We start from the raw sequence: 22,888 nt of genomic DNA on the forward strand, positions 1-22,888 counted from the left end.
AGTAATAGGGTCCCGTTTTACCCTTTGGGTACGGAACCCTAAAAAGAACAAATAAAATGTAATGTTCATTCGAATAAATATTTATGGTAGATGAAATATTATTCGAATAAAGCCCAACTCTGGTAACATGTTGCTAAATAGTTTACATTAATTTAGTTGGTAGGTACAGGTAATCAAAAATGCATCAGAGCATATATATATATATATATATATATATATATTGTATTTTTTGTATTTCGGTTTTTTCGTGAAGTTTTGTGCAGTCGGCGGTGGAAGTGCATGGCCACTTTATGAATGTTTTCCATTCCTAATGTGCCTATGCAGTTTTGCAGCTTGTTGTACTCAGGAACCTTGGCTTGTGCTGTTGCTTGACTTGTGTGTGTAACTGATTTGTGATTATATTTGTTCTTTGTATACCTACTTAATTTTTATAAGTGAGAACCTGTAATTGGCTCTGTGAATCTATTTTAGTTTTTAGAAATGTTTATAGCTGTTGGTTTTCCATGTATGTAATAAAAAATAAATAAAAAAGTGGGCCTGGGTGGTATGCATGACATGTTTCGACGATGCCATGCTTCAACCGCTTTCGTTGTGCGATGCATTTCATTTGCACAACTAATCATTGGTAAGTTTACCCACTGTATGTGTACATATTTGTGAAATTTTCTCATCAAATTTGAATCCGTAGAAACCTGTAGTATGGTTAGCCATACATCGCCAAGATGTTGTACGGATAGTAATGGCAAATTGGCTGTCAGTCTCACCACCTGACGTTGTTCGGATGTTGATGTAAAATTTATCTCATTAGCTTTCTTCCAGATTGCTTTATTGTAATGAAAGTAACATCCCGATAATTGTGAGTCCGGAAATACGGTTTTAAAAGCTGTGTATTGGCAGTTTCATAATCGCTCTTATAAGACCTTATTTGAAAATGCTATTGCGATTTTATTATATTAAAGAGCCTTTCGTACGTCACTCTGCGTTTATCGGGGAGTAAGGCGTAAAGAACAGGCACAATATTAGTGGCTTCTTCACTGCTGCCCACATCGATATGTTTAGAAAAAAGTTGGACAAAAGGTTTGGGCACTCTTTTAAATGTACCGTCGCCATAAAAAACTTTTGTCTGTTTGTCTTTGCATGATTTTTAGGCCTTCTGCTGAGGAAAAGATCAAAATTTTATTATTTTCACAACCATCGTCAGATACCAGAAATCCATTGCTCAAAATTTCTGGCACTTTAACTTCTTTTAAATTTCTAGTCCCTGTTTTTGACACGCCCAAAAAAGCTCTTCTTCTTCTATATAATGTGTCTTTTTTTGAGTATCTGACGCACTGTACGTTCAGAACGATTATGAAAGGCTGCAACAATTTTTTTTTTCAAATATTTCCTTTACAGGGTCTAAACTCCTGCATACGTCTTTCTTGCACTTGTCAACAATAGTTTCAATTTCGTTTTTTGTGTAGTTCTTTCTACAACTATGCGACGATCTTGTTAAAACTGTGTTTCTCTCTTTATTGAGTTTTATTCATGCACTGCATTCAGTCCTTGGCACAACGCCATAAAGATGAAGAATCTGTTGAGTTTATTTTGTTTAAATTGTTTCTATAACTACCATGTAATAAACATGGGTGTTTCCTTTGTGATTCTATAAAAACTAATTCAGAACGTTGATGCTTCGCACTGTTGCTTGGCTCTCCGTTATACATTGCAATCATCGATTTTACAACATTTCCGCGAACATATGGGCTGTACGACATTAGCTGTCATTACATACTTTTTATCAATAAGTGGCCTCTTTATCAGATACCATAACAATAACAATAACAACAACAATACCAGTTAGTCATGAAAGAGATTTCATGCAAAATGTACGAGTATATTTTATATTTATGATATGAAGAATTGAAGACACACAGCAGTGTGCCCGGGTGAAGTTCAAAAAAAGTCCGAGTGACACTACGGTTTATTTATTTATTTATTTATCCTTTAGTGCACAAAAGAGAAAGAAATTGTTCATGGTTACGGAACGGTTCAGGTTATTTACAATAGTAAATTTAGACGAGTTGCGATTTCGTCGAGTCTCCATTTAGACGAGTCCTTATATAGACCAATAGCTAATTAGACGAGCTGCTACTTAAAAAATCGTGTAGACCAGTTGCTTTTAGGCGAGTTGATATGTAGACGAGCTGCGATTTAGACAACCTGCGTCTTAGACGAGTTGTCCCATAGACGAGTTGCTCTATAGACGCCGTGATACTAATCCTTGTCATCATGTCAAGATTAATAATACTTAATAGTGCTTCCTGATTATTTTTAAGTTCAAGTTGATTTTTGAATATGTGATATATATTAGGTCTCCCCGATTATTTAATTTTGTGTAAGGTGTTTTATTATAATTTTATTTTGTATAAACGTCTAATGTTATGTTACGCGTGTGTCTCATGCGGGGTAAGTTTACGCTGTTACAAATGTATGGGAGAAAACGACAGCCCTCAAACAGCGTCGGCGATTATCGTTATCACTCCGACCTAGACTCTGCTGAGACTTAGACTGGGCCTCGACGTAAACCCAGGCCCAAACTCAGACTAAGACTGAAACTCGGACCCAGACTAAGGCTCAGATTTAGACCCAGACTCCAAACTCAGACTCAGACCCAGACTCAAACTCAGAGTAAAGGTCAGTCAGACTAAGACCCAGACCCACAAACGGACTCTTACTCAGACTTAGATCAGACCCAGGCTATGACTCACACTCAGACCGAGACTGGGACAGGCGCAAGTCTCAGACTCGGTCCAAGATTCAGACTGAAAACCAGCCCAGACTCAGGCATAGATTCAGACTCGGACACAGATTCCGTCTAAGGTTTTCAGAGGCATAATACATTTACAACAATGAATCAATAAAATAAATTGTAACTTCTATCTTTACGTAAAATATATATATAAACTACAAATCGGAACACAAAAGTCGGTTGAGCGGGTGAAATAAGTAGTTTTTACTTCCACCTCAATCAAATTATGATGCTTTCTTTCAGATGGGGACGATACTTATAAAATTTGTTGCTATAACGAACCGGACTTTTAATGTGTTTTTTATAAGTAGACACACTACTTTTTAAACTATAAAGTAAATAAATGTCATAAACAAAGGAATAATTTACCAAGGCCTCCAGTACCCAGGGCTGGAATCGAACCAGGCCGCGTAGCCAACATGCCAATCGCTTACGCTTCGTAGCGATCGAAACGCAACTGTCACTGTCGCACTAATATGAAAGAGTGATAGAGAGACACAAAGCGTTTCATTGTCGAAGCGATAGCGATTGTCACCTTGGCTAGGCCGGCAGCGTCCTCCGTTTACGCGACAGATGCCTGAACTGCTCGGCTATCTGGGCTCGGTGGCATGAGTCGAAATTTCCCAGAATATGTCAATTTCCGAAAGCTTTTGACGCCCCCTGGCCATCCTTGAGGTAGAACAGTAAGTATGGCAGTAAGGTGGAACAGGTTCAGGCAACTGTCGCGTAAATGGAGGACGCTGCTTCGATTCCAGCCCTGGGCACTGGAGGCCTTAAGTCATTTTTTCCTTTTGTCCGCTTTGCAAAAAACATCACTAAGTATATGTATAGATTCGTACGTATGATTTTCTGAGTTTAGTTTAAGTGATTGGCTATACTTTTGTAATAGGGGCTGTAAAACTCTACATTTGCAAAGCTGATTTTTAGATGTAATCATCTTTTGTGATTATTTAATTGAGAACAGTCTGTTCCTCCCATTCTGATATTGCTTAAAATAGATGTTTCAGATGTTTGTTGTGACATAATTTTTGTTTGATTTGTTACAGATAAACCAGCTCTAATGCCAACATCCTCGACCGAAACACTAAAATGGTCGACTCATAGCATTGGTTTTTCACGTATGCATCTAGTATCCAAAAAGGTGGCTTTAGGCGCAGAAAAATGTTAATGTTGATAATATTGTATTTCATTTCGTTTCCCGTGTTGACTACCAGATTAGTCAAAGGTGAAACAACCATGGATTCTAAGTCACCACAACCTATTATCAGCTCCAGAGTTGTACGCACCAAGTATGGTGACATCAGGGGTTTCATAGTTACACCAGAGTCCAGGTTTTTAGAACCAGTAGAAGTATTTAGGGGCATTCCGTACGCATCTCCGCCCATAGGCTCCTTAAGGTTTATGCCACCTGTGTCAGGAGCTCAATGGTCGGGAGTTAAAATTGCAGAAGAATTCAGCCCGGTTTGCCCTCAAGTTCTTCCCGACATAAGAAACGAGACAGCGGTACTGAAGAGAATATCAAAAGGGAGATTGGAATACTTGAAAAGGATACTTCCCTTTTTAACAAATCAGGCTGAGGACTGTTTATACTTGAATATCTACGCGCCAGCACAAGGTAATTTACTTTAACATCCATTTATTATTAAGTAACGTGTACACGTGGGTCAATTATTGAAGAGGGTGTTTTTTCGACATCTGTATAGCAATTTTTTATTATTGAAAAATCTGATTTATAATCATCGTTTAAGGAAGGGTTCTTAGCAACAAAAAATATACTGTACGAGGCACCTCTGTACTTTTTATAGTTAGCTCGATATGGACATTTGTATGGCACTATTTAGCCATTTGTAAGGCGCTTTTGACATGTATAAGGCATTTTTTCGACATTGTATGCCAGTATCAACCTGTATGTACCACTATTTATTATTTTTGTTGCATTTATAAGACCCTGACGAAATTTGTATGGTACCTTCTCGACATCTGTATGACACTATGTCGACATTTGTATGCCACAACCTACATTTTTACGGTCAAAATAGCCGTATAAATGTCGCCATACAAATGTCGCAACATGTCGCCAATAATATTTTTAGCGATATTTCCTACACAATACAACCGATTCACTTATTAATTTTACTATATATTTTAACACTATATTTGCAACTATTATTATAAAATAAACATTTTTATTTCAACTATGTACCAACGTATTAAGCGTCCATACAAATGTCATTGTAGTCGTACCAAAATATATTGAAAGAGATTCTTACCTGTTTTTAAATAAATTAAACTGTTACCGCGTCCACACTCGATGTCAATCGTAGCCCAACTAACCGCACTATTGCGTCGTAAATTTAATCTAACCGTTATTCAATAGACAAAGAAGATTATAGGGGATATATTTAAGTCCTAACAAAACAGGTGCCGCGCGGGACAGCTATAAAAAGGCATCCCTTGTTTTATTAAATAACGCATTAATTGATCAATATGATTAAATCAATTCTCTAGAAAATGCTCTTTATAAAAATATAAAGTTGTTTATAATACTTTGCCTACATCCAAAGTTATGATTTTTTTTATTGCGCTATGCCGCCACTGGGACACGCGGAAAAGCGGCAAATGTCGCCGTTTTTGGAACTTCAAATGCGAATTTGTCAGAAACAAATAATGTTTTAGGTACAGTTGTGCATGATTTTTAAAGCTTATAATACATTGAATGAAAATATATACATACCCATTCTTTTAGTCCTATGGACTTCGAATTTTATCCCTGGGACAGCAAAAAATGCCTATTTGAAAATTGACCCACGTATGAATGGTACCTATACCGGAAGACATTGTAACAGTGCCACTGTTGGTCCATTAATTCCTTTGTAATTTGGCATTAATGCAAAGTGGGCCTAAATATAAAAATGACACATTCAGAATCATTCGTCTCATTCTAAGTTGAATATAACTTTTGGGGAAATTTGTCTCCATTTTAACCGTCACTAGTTTCTTCATAGTGATAGCCTGATAGCGGTACAGCCTGAAATTCGGGAATCAGCTGCAAATGGTGTTAAAGGTATGAAAAACGGCACGATTAATCTTTAGGCCATTTGAATCAATTTGACCCGTAGCACCAAACAAAAAAAAATAAACGGAAAGGAGTTATGACTTCATCTTTTATTTGTATGGAAAAATAAAAAAAATGTTCAGAAATCTATCGTGTGTGGTATTCAATGAAAGGTCATTTTGAGCCGGTTCTAAAAATATATCACATTATTATATTTCCGTCACTTGCATTCAATTAAAATTAAAATAATTTTCAAAACATACCAAGTTTGGGCTCCTCCAAATACGAAACCGTTGAATTATTTTTTGAATGCAAGTGACGGAAATCTACACTCAATCACTCAATCTACACTTGTTGTACACTCTGCTTTTCACTTCGATTGCGAGGAAAATAAAATTATATTTTTCACGGCAATTTACACCACGAAATTGTCGTAAAGCGAAAGAACATAATACATAACCAATTCCCGCCAACTAACTTTTTAATTTTTTTTTTAAATTTTCTACATGTGGTCAGAGTTTCAGACGCTTGATTTTCTGCCAAGTCAAAAATTTCGGAGCATTTTTTAACGATAATCGACTCCTATTTTATGTGATTTACTAAATTTAATGACAGAAAATACGGATTTCTAATAAATTGTAGCAAACATAAAATAATATAACAAGTTTTGTCATCTACACAATTTTATTGCTCAGTAAAATTGTGCAATATGTTTTAACTGTTTGGCTGTTGAGACCGATTACCTTAGTCTTAGAAGAAAATTTTACTTTTATGCTCTAGAGCATAAAATGCGATTTTATGTCGTCTACGCACGACATAAAGGTGCACTTTTTGAGCATGAGAAGTGAAAAGAATATTTAACGGAAGTAACTGAAACCTTTTATTGTTCTGAATACTGTGATGTGTTTCTTCCACTGCTTGAAAATAAAATGAATCGCTTTACATATTGATAGGTAGGCAACTGAGAAAATAACCGAGTATAATAATTAAGGCCACTTATCAGCACTTAATCCAGTTGCATTTGACTATTTTTATATGGTATTAGGTAGTAAGTAGTACCTATATGTCGACGTGTAAAGAACATAATACCTAACTTAAAACAACCGGCTATAAGTGCGAGTTGACCTTGTGCGTTTTTTTGAAACTTAAGACCGATTCCCGCTTAACCTGTATTTAAACATTGCTGTTAATAATGCAGTATATTTTTCTTTATTATCACAACGAGTGTGTGGTTGAACTCACTTAAACTCACACTCATATTTTAATGCCTTTCGTTATGTAGCAGTCACATAAACCACTATTAAACGCTAAAAAAGCATATAATATACAACAATAACTATTAATTATGCCAATAATGCCTAACATTATTTTGGAAAAGAGCTGTTTACTCTTCAAACTCCTGGACGATTTTTTATCAAACATAGCTTAATAACCAATTGAAGGAAATTCTGCTACAAGGATTCTAATGTCCAAGTTTGGCGCCGTAGGTTAGGGTAGGCAGAATAGACAGTTTGCGCTTCAGTGCCAATGGATCGATGCCCTTAATTAGCGGCATTAGCGCTTTCATGGACCAGAAGGTCTACCAGTCGTTTCAGATGCGTCGATCAGTTTCCGTATACTACCTGTCTATCTATGGCCATGCTCTGCCTGGCTCCAATTTCACCACGGTGACAGGTGCGACAATTGTAAAACATCACTGTTGCTGACGTCACAGGCATCCATGGGCTACGGTTACCGCTTATCATCGGGCGGGCCGTATTCCTGTTTGCCACCATCATTGTTTTATTAAAAAAAACTTTATTATAACGGAAAAAAACAGATATTTCTCTTGCTAAGTTTATGACAATTGTCACAAGAAACACTACAATTGTCACGAAATTCCGACATATAACTCATTACCTGTCAAGAATTACCTACAATTCTTCTAAATCTTGACAATTGTCAGAAACTTCGCAAACGAAATATCTGTTTTTTTCCGATATAATAAAGTTTTTTTAAATAATACAATGATGGTGGCAAACAGGAATACGTCCCGCCCGATTGTAAGTGGTAACCGTAGCCCATGGATGCCTGTGACGTCAGCAACAGTGATTTTACAATTGTCGCACCTGTCACCGTGGTGAAATTGGGGCCTGATCTATCGACATAGATGCTATAAAAATATATTGCTACAGTAATTATAACATCACTCCGAAAAACTGTCAACCGTATAAGGGTTCTTAAGATAAAACCCACTGACGGACAATCGGACGGACAGCTTATAATTACGGTAATAGGATCCTGATTGCCACCTTTCGAGTACGGAATCCGTAAATGGAGCCGGACAGTATTTGAGCATTCCTTCAGGCTATAATCCATTCAGCCATTCAATGGTTTATCTTGCCAAATAAGCTTCAATAATAATTAAAGTGTACTAACCTTTTTCATCAATTAAAATAGGTCAAATACATAGTTAGAAGGAAACAAAACCAAATAAAGTGTGTTCAACGGAAAAAGTATGCTTAAACTCGGCGACAATAAAACGAAGTATAAAAAACTTTCTAACTTCCACGGGCGTTTAAACTGAAACATTTAACAAAAAGCTTGATTTATAATTTCAGCTAAAAGGGCGAAATGCTCAGCTGAGGTAACTTCTAAACGAGTCATGTTCTTGCCGAGGGACATCGCTTTCATTTCGCCGCTGCCGGCCGGAATAATGAGAATGCGCAGCGGACGGAATTAAAAATACGTATTACGATATTTTGTACAAAAATAGTCATAGTCATAAGAGGCGGACACGTTACCATTACCATTGTATCTCACGAATCATAAACCAACTGGCTATTCTAGAACAGAAAGCTTGCATTTTGCAAAAAAAAAAGAGATGTAAACACTAATCTAATTAGTTAGAAACCAATATAAATTCAAATCAAATAGCCCTACCTGTTTAGTTCATTTCCTTCATCGACTTCATCCCTTCATTTCATTTCTGTGTTATTTTATAAGATTTTCGTCTGCCTTTATCAATAATCAGAAACGCGACAGCGTCACAATTTATTTGCAAAATGTAAGTGAGCATAGTTATAAACTGAAATAGAAATCATACACTAAACGAAAATTGACCAGTACGTCTACCTGTCAAATTTGTATGAAAATATAACGTTTACAATGGCTTTTCCACTATTTGTCACATCAAAATCGGTGCAGAGTTGCCTTAGACGAACTATACTCATGCCTCTCTAAAAACATGTGTTTCCACCTTTGTTATCTCTTTTACTAGATAAACTGACTGTGGACAATACACTTCGGCAGGAAGTGAAGTAGAGCATGCAAAGCCTACGTATTGTATGGGTACACATATGGGTATAAAAAGTAGAGGCGTAGCCCGGAATTCCCGAAAACCAACTCTCTCTTGAATATTGCTGTCGCAAAATCTCACGAACACGTTTTTCTATGGCCGCGCTGGTATTGTTGGTTTCAGCTTTGTTAAAAGCGCAAGAGCACGAATAGGTACTTTTTAACTTTACAGTTTTTTGTGCAATGCTGGGTAAATAATATCAAGATTTCTTGTGAACTTTCTCTGGTCTTAACTCGATTGTATTATACTAGTATCAGCTAGTATCTAGTATTGTTATATACAATATTGTACAATCCGGGACGAGCTATTTGACGTAACCGCTGCAGCCCGCTCGCTTAAAGTTATTGCAAGTGTAACGCTGGCCTGGCCTATGACAAGGCCTGTGTTTGTTTTGACTGTCACTCGACAACAATTTTCATTGTAAACATGTCATGTATTAATTTATAATAATACCTACCTATACGGTGTAAGTATATTAATTACTTTTTGTGACGGAATTTGTGGCTAGACTGGATATATGTATGATACTAAGTTCATAGGAATTGAGAAAAAGCTTTAGAGCGCCCAGCTGGGATCGACAAGACAAACAGTGGTTTCGTAGGGAAACCGAGTTACTAGCGCACAGCTTACCTACTCAAGAGAAAAGGGGGCGGCCGCTACTCCATACAAACGTCCCCATTTCCCTCTCTGGATATTGACATTATGGACCATAGCTATGCCCTTACGTTTGACTTTTTTGATAATTGTAAAAAAAGGCTTAAAAATTATAATGTTTATGGTTCAACTAATCACATCCGTATGCGTAAAACATAACCAAAATGATAAAACAACCAAGGTCGGGATTAAGTATTTCAAATAAAAGCAGAAATAAAAATATCTATTGGTATGTAAATTGTATGCCATCGCTGTATGCCATGGAATATGTTATGCTTAATGATACATTTGACAAAATAATATTTGGTAAAATGAAACTTGTCCAAGTAATTATTTGCTAAACAATAACTTGCCAAAAAAGATTATTGCTAACTGAAAAATTGCGTTAAGTTGTTTTGCCAAACATTTTTTTGGGAAATGATAATTTGGGAAACATAGTTTGGTATGTAATACTTTGGGAAACGTTTTTGGCCCATTCGTTAGTAAACCGAGAAGAACAGATTTCATACTCTTATAATGGTTAGAAATCCGAAAAAAAAACAATCGTAGGGGCTTAGCTCTGGTTAATATACAACATATTGTATCAAAATATTTTCAATAATGTTAATATCAAGAGAGGAAAATGAGGACTACGTTTGTATGAAAAGGCGATTTCGCGCGGGTTCTCGACTTTGGTCTTAAGTATATAAATATGTAGACCCTTTCTAACCCACACCTTTTCTGATTGAAAGGTACTTACAGTTTTCAACAAATAAAACGGATTAATTTGATTTGTATATGTTGGTATACGAAAGCGTCACGCTGATTTTACGCCGCCAGTTTTTTCTAAAAACGCCGCCGCCGACTATTTTCCATACGTCTGGTTCTTAATTAAGGTACCTGCGCCAAAGCGCCCACCATTATTTATTTTCTTCTTACGTTTAATATGTAACATTTACAGTTTGGTCTTTGGTTTGGTATTAGAACGAATTACGACGTAAAATTTGAACGTCACTCATACAATTATGAAATTTTGAAAGAAGGCAAGCTTAACATTCGGGCCTTCTTGGTGCAGGGACCTACCTAACTTGATTATAATATAAATAATACCTAAGATTCATGTATTTAAACTAAAACAATGACTAACAAAGCCAGAATCGCTCAAGCTTCTCACTTAACGCACTTAACGCCATAAGCGTCGGAACAAAAAACTTGATTTATCCGTTTCTTCCCGATCCATCATGTTTCAGATAAGGCGAGGGATATCTCCCGCCCAAGGATTGGAAATTTACGCTGAATCCGTACGAGTGCTATACTTTTCTTCTTATTGTTCTGAATCGGAAAAGACTTATGATGCATACAGATTATAATTTCTGCCAAGAAAAATATTGCTGTTTCAAATGTATTAAAATAGTAAGTAGGTACTAAAAAAGATGCCGTGTGGAATTAGTATGAGTTCATTTAACATAAACGACTAATAAAGAGGCAAACACAGTAACAAAAAATATAGTTGAATAAGTTTGGTATTTTGTCCTTATTTTGTTTGTATACGGCACCAATCCTGAAACATTTAAAATAAAAACATACCGGTCTAAATCATACTAATTAGTAGTAAATACTTCTGATATTTTACTGATATTATGTAGGTACTTGTAGAATATGTTAAAAGATTTTCGCTTTAAATTACTTAGTCGTCTTTTATGTTTTCGACAGAACACATTGAACAGACCGAAATTAAGTAAACCTTCAACTTCAGCAGCTGTATGACTCTTGTTTATGGTAAAATGTAACTAAAGTTTAAAAACAGGAGTTAAATACATGATGGGCAAATAAGAGGTTACATTTACACTTTGTTTTAAAATTTTAACTATATTAAGTGCAAAAGTTAAATATACTTTTCACAAATATATTATTCAGGGTTGGCAATCATATAAGGAAGATATTTTCTGCAAAATGTCTACCTCTAGCAGCAAGCAAATTTTACTCAAATGTTTGGGTTGTTTAAAACACGTTGTTTGCTCGATTAATTTCGAATAAAACAGTGACAGTGATTGGCACCCAAATTCCCTAAATTTTGCAGCACCTTACTTATTTCTGTGGGGATATCTAAAATGACGTGTCTATGCTAACAAGCTGATGAAATTGAAACAGCTAAAACAGACCTTTCGATACGCAGTTACTAAGACAAAGAAAATATGCTGAAAATTGTGATCAAAAGAGCTCACATTTGACTGCTGTTAGAGCTGGACATTTGTCAGACATTATGTTCCGTATATATATTTAAAAAAATACTTCATATTTTTGTAAAAAATAAAAAAACAAAATGAATATATTTCTGTCTTGTTTGCCCACCCCTTCATTTCAAAAATTTTGTACTTTACGTTTCATTATTGGTGCCACTACCATAGGATTCATATACCTCGTTATGGGTACCATCTTTTAAAATAACTATAGCCCCCCTGGTTGTGGTACCCCTTTATTACCAGTTCGCTGCCTGGCTCACATAAAAATAATATATCGATATTACTTTGCGAAGTCGATAGTCCATCTGTTAGTACGCACTTGCGAAGGAGCATATTAGTTTTCTAATAGCCACCTTAATAGTACTTGGGGGAAATGAAACTAGTTTAGTTATCGTATAGTTTTTGATGTTTTATTATTATCACAGTATTATTATTTCTTCATACAAAAGCAGGTAAAGATATGTGAAATAAAGTTTGTTTTTAAGTGCGACACAGAAGTTCGATTTTAAATGGTTGTTCCTAAAACTGCAAAAAAATATATGTAAGTTTGGATATAGGCAACGTATTATCAAATACTTAATACCTGTATACAGAGAATTATTAAGATAAATGATGTAATTATTTTAAAAAATAATGCGTTATATATTAAACCCAGAACAGTCTTTTCGTGGTTGTCCCGCGTGGCACTGCTTTTGTTATCACATTACGTCGCTGTCAAAATTGGCAACATATCTCGGTGTTAAGTTTCTGGAATTTGAAGTTATATTTGTAATTGTTAGATACTTGTTAAATCTTAATTTTTTCGCTGTGTTTGGTGGCATGGGGACTTCGGTGGATCAACCAGAGGCATCATCAGGCCCACGTGACTTGCAAAAAAAGTCGCCCTCTCCCCCTAATGTTTCGCCTTCAGCAAAAACAAAACGACAAAAAGCAGAGTACTTTAACAACGAATGAGAAACTTATGGTGGTCAATAAATTTTTATCCCGAGCACAAAAGGTTGACGATGACTACTTTTTTATTTACCTACCTACCGAATTTCTAATCCTAAAGAATCAGAGAACAACGTTTCATTACAAACGTTAAAGCGCAAGGCTATAATACCATATACAGTAGTCGCGTGTGTGTTTCGTCGCTTTGAAAGCATAATATTAATAAGATACGTGTCAGATAGAACATGGCCTAAGTTGCATCGCATTGCATAGCTATCGTTGCTAACCATAAACAACGGGTAATAATAAGGTAGAATAAGTTGTAACATATGAGTAGTAGGTAGTTATAATAATAGGTACTGTACCAGGAATGAAATTTCAGCCGGCGTACGAGATGCTGTAGCCAGATACCCGGTGCTGGTGTTCGTGCATGGTGAGAGCTACGAATGGAGTTCGGGCAACGCCTACGACGGCTCAGTGCTGGCGTCGCACGCCGGTCTCGTCGTTGTCACCATCAACTACCGCCTAGGAATTCTAGGTAACAATTATTTGTAATAACAATACACACTATCTTACATGGACACTATCTTATGCAAATAAATTCATTATGAATAGGTAATATTCGTAAGCCGCTTCAACTTCACGAAAGAAACGTTATTAGTTGTTTTTGCAACAAGTCAGAGCACAACTGGGTATCTTTCGAGTGTTACTCGTAATTTAGAATAGAGAATAGAATAGAGAGCGTTTATTCGTGACAACAAGTAACACAACAACATAATAGTCATGAAATGGTCCCGACTCAGCAGGTGCTAGCCTAGCTAGGCTAGCGCTGGGGACCGATTTTAGAATTTCGACCACTCGATTTCGTGTATTTCGTTCAATAATATCTCCACTACTAGGCATTTAAATTCTACTAATAGAATTGAAAACGAGTGGTTAATACCACTAGATTCCCAATTTCGATCGCTCGTATTTAAAAAAATAGTATTTCGCCGTTTTCCACTGATTTACGAGTGACGAAATCGAGCGATCGAAATTCAAAAATCGCCCCCCTGGTCTTCCGTCGAGGCCATGATCTTTTACAGCACTAAGTTATAAAAAAACGCACACATTATAAAAAGAAAAATTCAAAGACACACCATTATTATAAAATTAACAAAACACAACAAAACGTGGGTCGTGCTTAACGACTTAACTAAACTACAAAAAACTTAATAAGTACAATAATGGTTGGAGAGCAATATTTCGTACCGACATGACATCACGATGAAATGCACAATGGTTTCCCATAAAAGTGATGCTAAGTCCGAATTCGATAGCCTGCCACGGCGGACCTTGCCGAAAGTACGGAAAAAAAGGCCACTTCCGGTGCGAAAAAGGGGGCCTGATTTAACCCATCTGATACCGTAATAATAGTTATGGCAGCAGTTAGAAATTTACATGTAGACACAGAAAAGCTAAGTCTGCCAGTATTTTTTTTGCCGGAACTGCTTGGCAGATGCTCTCAAAGGTGACCAACGGGACCCCTAAATATAGGTACCCATCTGACACCAGCATGAAACCAGTGGCGGATTTGCAGTCTTTGCCGCCCTAGGCCCCTGGCCCTGTACCCGCCCCTTTCTCAGCACCCATCATATCGACTACATTTTGAGTTATTTCTTGTTATCATCAGCGAATTTTTTATCACAATTTGTCGCCCCCAATAAACTTGCCGCCCTAGGCCCGGGCCTACTTGGCCTTAGGGCAAATCCGCCACTGCATGAAACCAATTCCAGTCGATATATATAAGTCTGCCAAGGCTTTTTCTGCTGAAACACCTTGACAGACGAGATTATGTAAGCAATATTCGTGGTACTCGCATCATGGAATTGTAAAGATTACGGGCATGACTGCAGGCTTATTTATTACTTTATGCTAATATTTGTATATTATATGTTATTAATAACATATATTTATTAAATAAAATTGAAATATTTATATTAAATTAAAATAAATTAAATATTTAATATTATAAATATAATATTGATAGTCTCTTGGCAAATACTTCATACTGAATTAGCAATGAATCGTTTGTCTTTATCTGTCATTTTGACTTATGCCTTTGTAAGAAAGGGACAAAACATAATTTAATTAATTCGCTCTCGTGATTTTTTTTACGCTCGGGGCGTGTTTTTTCACCTCTTTGGTGTATCTACTCTATGTATGGGACATTTCATAACATTGACGTAAAAATTACGTAGTTTAACATTCAGGGTGTTGTTTTACAACACTACAAACTGAGATACTTAATTAATCTATTGACGACCGATCTGTCCGAATGCCTGCAAAGCCGATGGTCCTGGGCTCGAAAAAGAAAAAGAGCATTTATTTGTGTGATGAATACAGATATTTGTTCCTGAGTCATGTTTGTTATCTATTTGTGTTGTTCTCAAGTAAAAGGTACCACATTTTCGCTTACATTCAAACACAATGTATATTGTTAGTGAATAAAATAAATGAATGAAATGAATAAATATCACAAGGACGCTCTGACAGGTTATTCGTATAGAGATGCAAGCAAATGAATCCCTTATGGTAAGCGACAATGTGGTACCTTTTACTTTAGAACAACACATTTATATAGATAAATATAGTATATTCTCGCCTAGTACCCATAGTACTCCCAATATTTATTATAATTATATTTATTGTCGCCTAGAAAAATTAACGCTACGTATTATATATAGCAGCTTCGTCGTTAGGTTGAGTACGTAATATTATCGTAGTAAAACTTCTGTAAGTTAGACCCGTTTAGTTAAATTAATTGACTTGACGAATATTCTTGCACAATAAAATACCTTTTCTAAAAATGGACGGCATAGTCGACTTTGCCCGTTAAAAAATAGGTCGCAAAGTGCATAGTTTATGGCCAGTCAAAAATTAAAAAGTTATACTCTGTCAAGCAATTCAGTAGAAAAGAGCGGCAAATTTAGGCGCGAAGGGTTATCGTCCTATAGAAAATTTGAATTTCGCGCCTTTTTCTACTGACAAACTTATTTGACCGGCTATAAAAATATTGCAGTCTCGATTTCGCGACAAACAGTTGAAATGGCCATATCCAATGAAGGCATATAATAGGTCCATTAGCCTGGCCGCACACGCACGGATTTTCCGTACTGAATGACAAGATACTGGCATATTTTCGGCAGAAAAATACACTTCTATTTTTAAATTTTAATAAATTAAAAGGCGCCAAGCAAATGTTTTAGACATATACATAAATGTGTTGTGTTATGCGTTATTTGTAGGCAATTGTTACAATGAAAGAATGTTTTGTATGTAGAGAAAAAGGTAAAACCAAACCTTTTACAGATGAATTGTTTGAAAAATGTGTGTTGTTTTGGCATTACGTAAAAGCAAAAGTTTCAAATATAATGAGTTAAATTTGCCGATTCAAGCCAAAACAGAGTTGGGGTTTCACCCTGAATCTTATAGAAAATTTATTGCTGTAAAGAGGAAGTACACGGGGGTTTGAAGAAAGCTCGGTAAGTGATGTCTTTTAATAATATTTAATATATTAGTAGGCATAATAAAGCCCGTCACAGACAGAGTGATAATAAACATATCGTAAGATATCTTATAGCAATATCTGACAAACAAACCATAAATGCAATTCAAGAGTTTACAGTTTCCATGTATGGGATTACAACATCAAAACATTGCAAAAGTTTCAATTCAGCGCGTTTACTACTTTTTCTAAAAAGTTTTGCAACCTCCAACAATACTAAACATTTTTTGAATAAAGTGAAAACTTATAGTTCCAAAACGTTACCACCTTGTTGGAAGACACTTAAACAGAAAATACTGGGTTACAACATCAAAACATTGCAAAAGTTTCAATTCAGCGCGTTTACTACTTTTTCAAAAAAGTTTTGCTACCTCCAACAATACTAAACATTTTTTGAATAAAGTGAAAACTTATAGTTCCAATACGTTACCACCTTGTTGGAAGACATTTAAACAGAAAATACTGAGGACAGCATATGTTGCCTCCATGTGGCTTAATGCCACTCAAAAAAATTGTGTGGAACTTAGTGCCACCGAGTATGGTTGGAAATTAAATAATAGGCAATACGAACCCTTTTGGTTCGATGGGGAGCCTACTCCTTTACATGTCAAAGATATTGTTATCAATAGTGAAGACGAAGGCAGTGGTGATTTATCTTCCGACGACGATGAAAATGATTACTTACTTAAGCTCTTAAGATACGTAATCAAACACATAAATGTGAAATACGAGAATGAATATAAATATGCGTTGTTATTGACTTCGCCGGAAAAAGAATTGCCGGAAATATATTATATATATTATTATATTGCCTACGACATATATATATATGGGTGCCAATTTCTAGTTCGCTTGGAATGTAATTAAAACTCACGATTTGACTTAGCTAGTTAGCTATTTTCTCTATATTTATGATATATTTGCATATATATTATATATATATATAATATAATATATAATATATTATAATATATTATAATATAATATATATGCATATATTATAATATAATATATAATATATTATAATATAATATATATGCAAATATATCATAAATATAGAGAAAATAGCTAACTAGCTAAGTCAAATCGAAGAAATTGGCACCCATATATATATATGTCGTAGGCGAATTGTAAGCAAATATATCATAAATATAGAGAAAATAGCTAACTAGCTAAGTCAAATCGTGAGTTTTAATTACATTCCAAGCGAACTAGAAATTGGCACCCATATATATATATGTCGTAGGCGAATTGTAAGAATCCGCCGTTTACAAACGGCTTCACGTTTGTAAATTGCCGAAGGCAAATTGTTAGTGTGCTCAATAAGTGTCAACGTAAACGTGATGGTTGTCTTAGGGTGCCCATGGTTTGCTGTTTTATATATTTATATTAACTTTTATACCACATCACCATCCTCACGCGCGTTTTAACCGTGGTCCCACTGCTTTGACCCACAGTGGTTCCACAGGTATTTTTTTTACCCGTTGTCCCACCGTTCTAAACAGTGCTCGCCAATGGGTCTACGGGTAATTTATTTTTACCATGGTCCCACCGCACTAAGTGTTTCTTTTCCAAATCATTTCCTTCACAACTTAACTAGACGGGGCCCCGGGGCGGTTTGCCCTTCGGGTATCTGAAGCTACCTAACGAACCTAACACCTACCTACGCTTTTTTCCCCAAAGTGTAATGTTTTCACGGACGTCACACTAAATCAATAGGTAGATTAGTTAGGTTAGGTTAGAACTCTTCTGTGAAGAAGTAATTAGTTTGTAGAATTAGCAAGTAGGTTTGCGTACAATACAACAGGTGCTACCAAACCAAGTACATCAAACAAGCGAGCTACGGTAGAGAGTATAATTCGCTTGGTACACTTCCCTCCAGCGGGCGGGGACGTAGTCAAGAAGAAAGTATCATTGGAGGGTTCCCAAGATAATCCCAGTACCTTAGCGAAGCTCTGTTTGTCATTAAATTCGACACAAGCGCGGTGTGAGTCAGGAAGACTTTCCAAAAGCGCGGGCGAGTTGCTGGATCACTTGACTAAGTCAAATGCGCCAGCTTTGAACAGAGATATTAACTCCTGCCACAAGCGCATAGCGGTTTCATCATTAATACACGAATGTACTAAATCATCCATGTACAATTGGGAACTAGCTTCAGATCCCTGAAGCTGCAACTGTCGCTAGTTCCCAAGTGTACATGGATGTCAGTCTTTCATGGATGGATGAAAGTCTTCCTGACTCACACCGCGCTTGTGTCGAATTTAATGACAAACAGAGCGTCGCTAAGGTACTGGGATTATCTTGGGAACCCTCCAATGATACTTTCTTCTTGACTACGTCCCCGCCCGCTGGAGGGAAGTGTACCAAGCGCATTATACTCTCTACCGTAGCTCGCTTATTTGATGTACAGTCCGTGAGATCTTAGAAGAACCTTCGGGTCTCGGCTATAATCGGACGTAATCGTGTAATAGAAAATGACAGTTTCAATTACTTTGGTTGACGAGTTAGTGGCAGTCCAACACCCAAAGAGTGCAGTCGTTTTTCTCGTCGTGAACTATATAGAGCAGTTAATACTACCATAATATATTCGTTATTATTTCATTAGATATTTAAAAAAAATGATTTTAAGGGAGACACGTTTCAAAAAGGGTATATCTGTAAATACTAAATAGTCAATCGCGGGAAATTGTATATAATGTATATAAATATTTTGCGAAGGAAGCGACAACTTTTAAGAAGAGCGATAATTGTAAATATTTTAATAAACTTCAAGACCGGGTGTTAGAAGCAACAGGCATTTCAAAAAGTACTTTAAAAAGAATTTTAAACGAAGCCAACCAAAAATCTCCATCTATGCCTTTTGAAACGCCACAGAGAAAGAGACCGAAAAAAGATTATTTATTAAATTTAGTTAGTTTTGATTACGACGTAATCAGGAGAATGGTATATGACTTTCATTATAGATTCAAAGAACTCCCTAATTTGAAAAATTTGCTATTGAAATTAATAGAAGCGATAAATTTCAAGGGTTCTACGTTCACGCTACGACAAATTTTACGAAAATTGGGATTTCGGTATTGCAAAACCAAAGATAACCGAAAAACTTTAATGGAAAAACATGATGTGCGACTTAAAAGGACACAATTTTTATCTAAAATAAAAAAATGTAGAGAAGAAGGAAAAGAAATAGTGTATATGCATGAATCGTACATACACACCTCGCACGTTAATGGCAAAGGCTGGTCAGACTCTAGCAACGCAGGGATTAAAAAACCAATTTCCAAAGGGCAACGTCTTATTATAGCTCTTGCTGGCAGTGAAAATGGTTTTATACCTGGTGCGTTACTTATGTACAAATCTACGGACACAACGGGAGATTATCATAAGGAGATGAACAGCGAAAACTACGAGAAATGGCTTAAAAATCAGCTCATTCCAAATTTGCCGCAAAACTCCGTGCTAGTAGTTGATAATGCCCCATATCGGCCATATCACAACAAACATACCGAAAAGATGCCAAATTCTAATACCCGGAAACAAGATATGATAGATTGGTTGAAAACCCGCAACATTCCAGTAAACACCCGACTAAACAAACCCGATATTTACGAAATTATCTCAAAACACAAACCAGAACATATTCAATATTCAATAGATAAAATAATGGCTGAACATGGTCATTCTGTTCTGCGGTTACCTCCGTATCACCCAGATTTTAACCCTATCGAAAATATATGGGCTCAAATAAAACAATATGTAGCCCAGCGTAATGTTGATATGAACATGACAAGCATCAGGAATCTTCTCCAAGAAAAGGTTAATATGATCGGTCCGGAAGACTGGCGAAAAGTTTGTCAGCACGCAGTTAAATGTGAAGAAAATTTCCGTAAATACGAAAATAGAATTGATAACTACAGTGACCAATTTATAATTGATACACATGACTCCGATAGTGATGATGATAGGCTCACACCATAGCATTAAAAATGGTAATATTAACGCAATTTTCTAATCTTGAAGTTTTAATTTTTTATTATAAATTCAAATCTACTTCTCCTTCTTCTTGGTCGTGACCTCATGACTGAGGGACGTGACTTTATTGGGCTATTCTTTCTGTCACTGCTCTCCAGGCCGTTCGATATTCAGCCATTTGTATAGTTGCCTGGAGTGAAGTCGTGGTAACGTCTTGGACCACATCTGTCCATCTTCTGGGTGCACGCCCTCTACTCATTCGTCCATCGACACTCCCAGTAATAATACGTCTTTTAATGCGTGTGCGTGCCACGTCTGATTGTCTGATCGAAGAAAATCCAATATGCGATAGGTATTCTCAGCTCTATATAATTTCTTACAGAAGCGATACATGGTGAGATGACATTCTGTTTTCAAATTGGCTACAAATATAATGACCACCAAAAAATACTTTGGTACCCTAAATAAAAAAATCATGCTTACCAAAAAAAATTACTGAACACCAAAAAAGTAAGGCCTAAAAATACAAAAGTACCACCACTTTAATTACGACTGCACTTCAAATTGTATTCAAATACCAAATATATTGAATGATCACCAAAAATCATTAATGATCACCAAATCTTGAAGACCAAATTAATGCGATATTTTCACCTAAATAAACAACTATGATTACCAAAAAATGTATACATATTACCAAATAAAGTAAACTGATGCCAAAATTACTAGCCCCTCCCGCTCAACCCCCAGTAGCCCGCACCGCATACCTACCTAACCTAATCTACTTTTCTAGTAGCATTTCGTTAAGCTACTAGAAAAGTAAGTTAAACTGCTATCAGTTAAGTGGGTTAGGTTAGGTTAGCACTGCGACCCCCCGCGGGTTGCTCACCTTGTCGTGGTGGAGGGGCTTAGTAACCGTGGCTTGGTCACCCACGGTGAAGCGAAGAGGCAACCAGGGCCGGCCTGTTTGAGGGTCGGGCTGGCCCGAGGAGGACGCTCCAAGTGGGCTTGTTAAGCCCGCTTGTGACGCGTTGGAGGTGGACCGTCGAGGAAGAGGAGTGTCGGTGCGGTGAGCCGTTCTCCCTATCCTCGGCGGCCGAGGTGGGATCGCAGGGGAAGACGCGTGATGGTATTACGATCGCCACTCGCCCTATCCCCTGCGAACTTGGCGGTGCCGTTCCGCTGTAGCGGCGTTGGTGGGGCTGCAGGAAGAGGAGTGTCGGTGTTACGATGTGCCGTTCTCCCTTTCCTCTGCAGCCGAATTGTGGTTTTGCGACAGAACCATAGACCTGATCTGTCGCCGGGCGCCGGAGAACTTTCTGGCGCCCGTGGCTTCCTTGTGGCGGGCTCGGGGGGGTCCGCTACAGTGCAGAACGGAGGCGGAGGAGGAAGGCGCGTCGAACCATCTGGCGCGCCTAGCGTGAAGGGCCTTCGGGCATTTGCGAAGGAGCCGCTCGTGGGCGGCTGCCGCCGGTGGGGTCGCGGATGAGTACGCAAGCGTTCCTGTAACCCCACCAATAGGGCGGCGAGGCGGTATATGGGGGGTTTTTAGTGGGTATACCGTGGGCCTCATTAGCCTAGACGGGAGTCCCACATAACCACTCGGGTCACCCCCCGCACCCGGGTGGTATGCGGAATGCATTTTCCCCCCTAAAAAAAAAAAAAAGGTTAGCACTGCGACTCTTACAGAAACGAAATGGTACTAGAAAAGTAGATTAGGTTAAGTTTCAACTGCTACCCATACAGATACGAAACGCTACTAGAAAAGTGGGTTAGGTTAGGTTTGAACTGCGATCCTTACAGAAAAGAAATGCTACTAGAAAAGTGGGTTAGGTTAGGTTTGAACTGCGACCCATACAGAAACGAAATGCTACTAGAAAAGTGGGTTAGGTTAGGTTAGAACTGCGACTGTTACAGAAATAAAATGCTACTAGAAAAAGGTGACGAAGTTGATTAATTAATTTAATAGGATAACGATATATTAAATATTTGCACATTTTTAATTAAAATGTGGTTACAATTTTTGTGATCATTTACTATTTTTGCGTTTACAATGATTATTTTGGAGCCATTTGCTTTAATAGGATAGCAAGATTTAAAAATTTGGTTATCATTTTACATTAAAATGGAGTTCTAATTTTGGTGGTCATTTACTATTTTTGGGGTTACAATGATTATTTTGGTGTCATTTTCTTTAATAGGATAGCAAGATGTAAAAATTTGGTTATCATTTCACATTAAAATGGGGTTTGAAATTTGGTAATCATTGACTATTTTTGGGTTAATAATGATTAGTTTGGTGTCATTTCCTTTAAAAGGATAGTAAAATGTAATAAAATTGGTAATCATTTCACATTAAAATGGTGTTATAATTTTGGTG

At 36.9% G+C, this 22,888-nt stretch overlaps 1 protein-coding gene across 2 annotated transcripts in view; it reads left to right on the forward strand.

Moving 5' to 3' along the window:
- LOC134804743 (neuroligin-4, Y-linked-like) overlaps positions 1–22,888 on the forward strand; it is an 88,768-nt gene that overhangs the window by 34,260 nt on the left and 31,620 nt on the right. For both annotated transcript variants that reach the window (XM_063777945.1, XM_063777946.1), the window contains 2 exons: positions 3,838–4,406; positions 13,372–13,527. In XM_063777945.1, coding sequence (XP_063634015.1) covers positions 3,953–4,406; positions 13,372–13,527 — 610 coding nt within the window. In that variant the 5' untranslated portion in view covers positions 3,838–3,952. The remainder of the gene's footprint in view (positions 1–3,837; positions 4,407–13,371; positions 13,528–22,888) is intronic.

This window comes from Cydia splendana, chromosome Z (assembly GCF_910591565.1).
Source record: "Cydia splendana chromosome Z, ilCydSple1.2, whole genome shotgun sequence".
Taxonomy (NCBI): Eukaryota; Metazoa; Arthropoda; class Insecta; order Lepidoptera; family Tortricidae; genus Cydia; species Cydia splendana.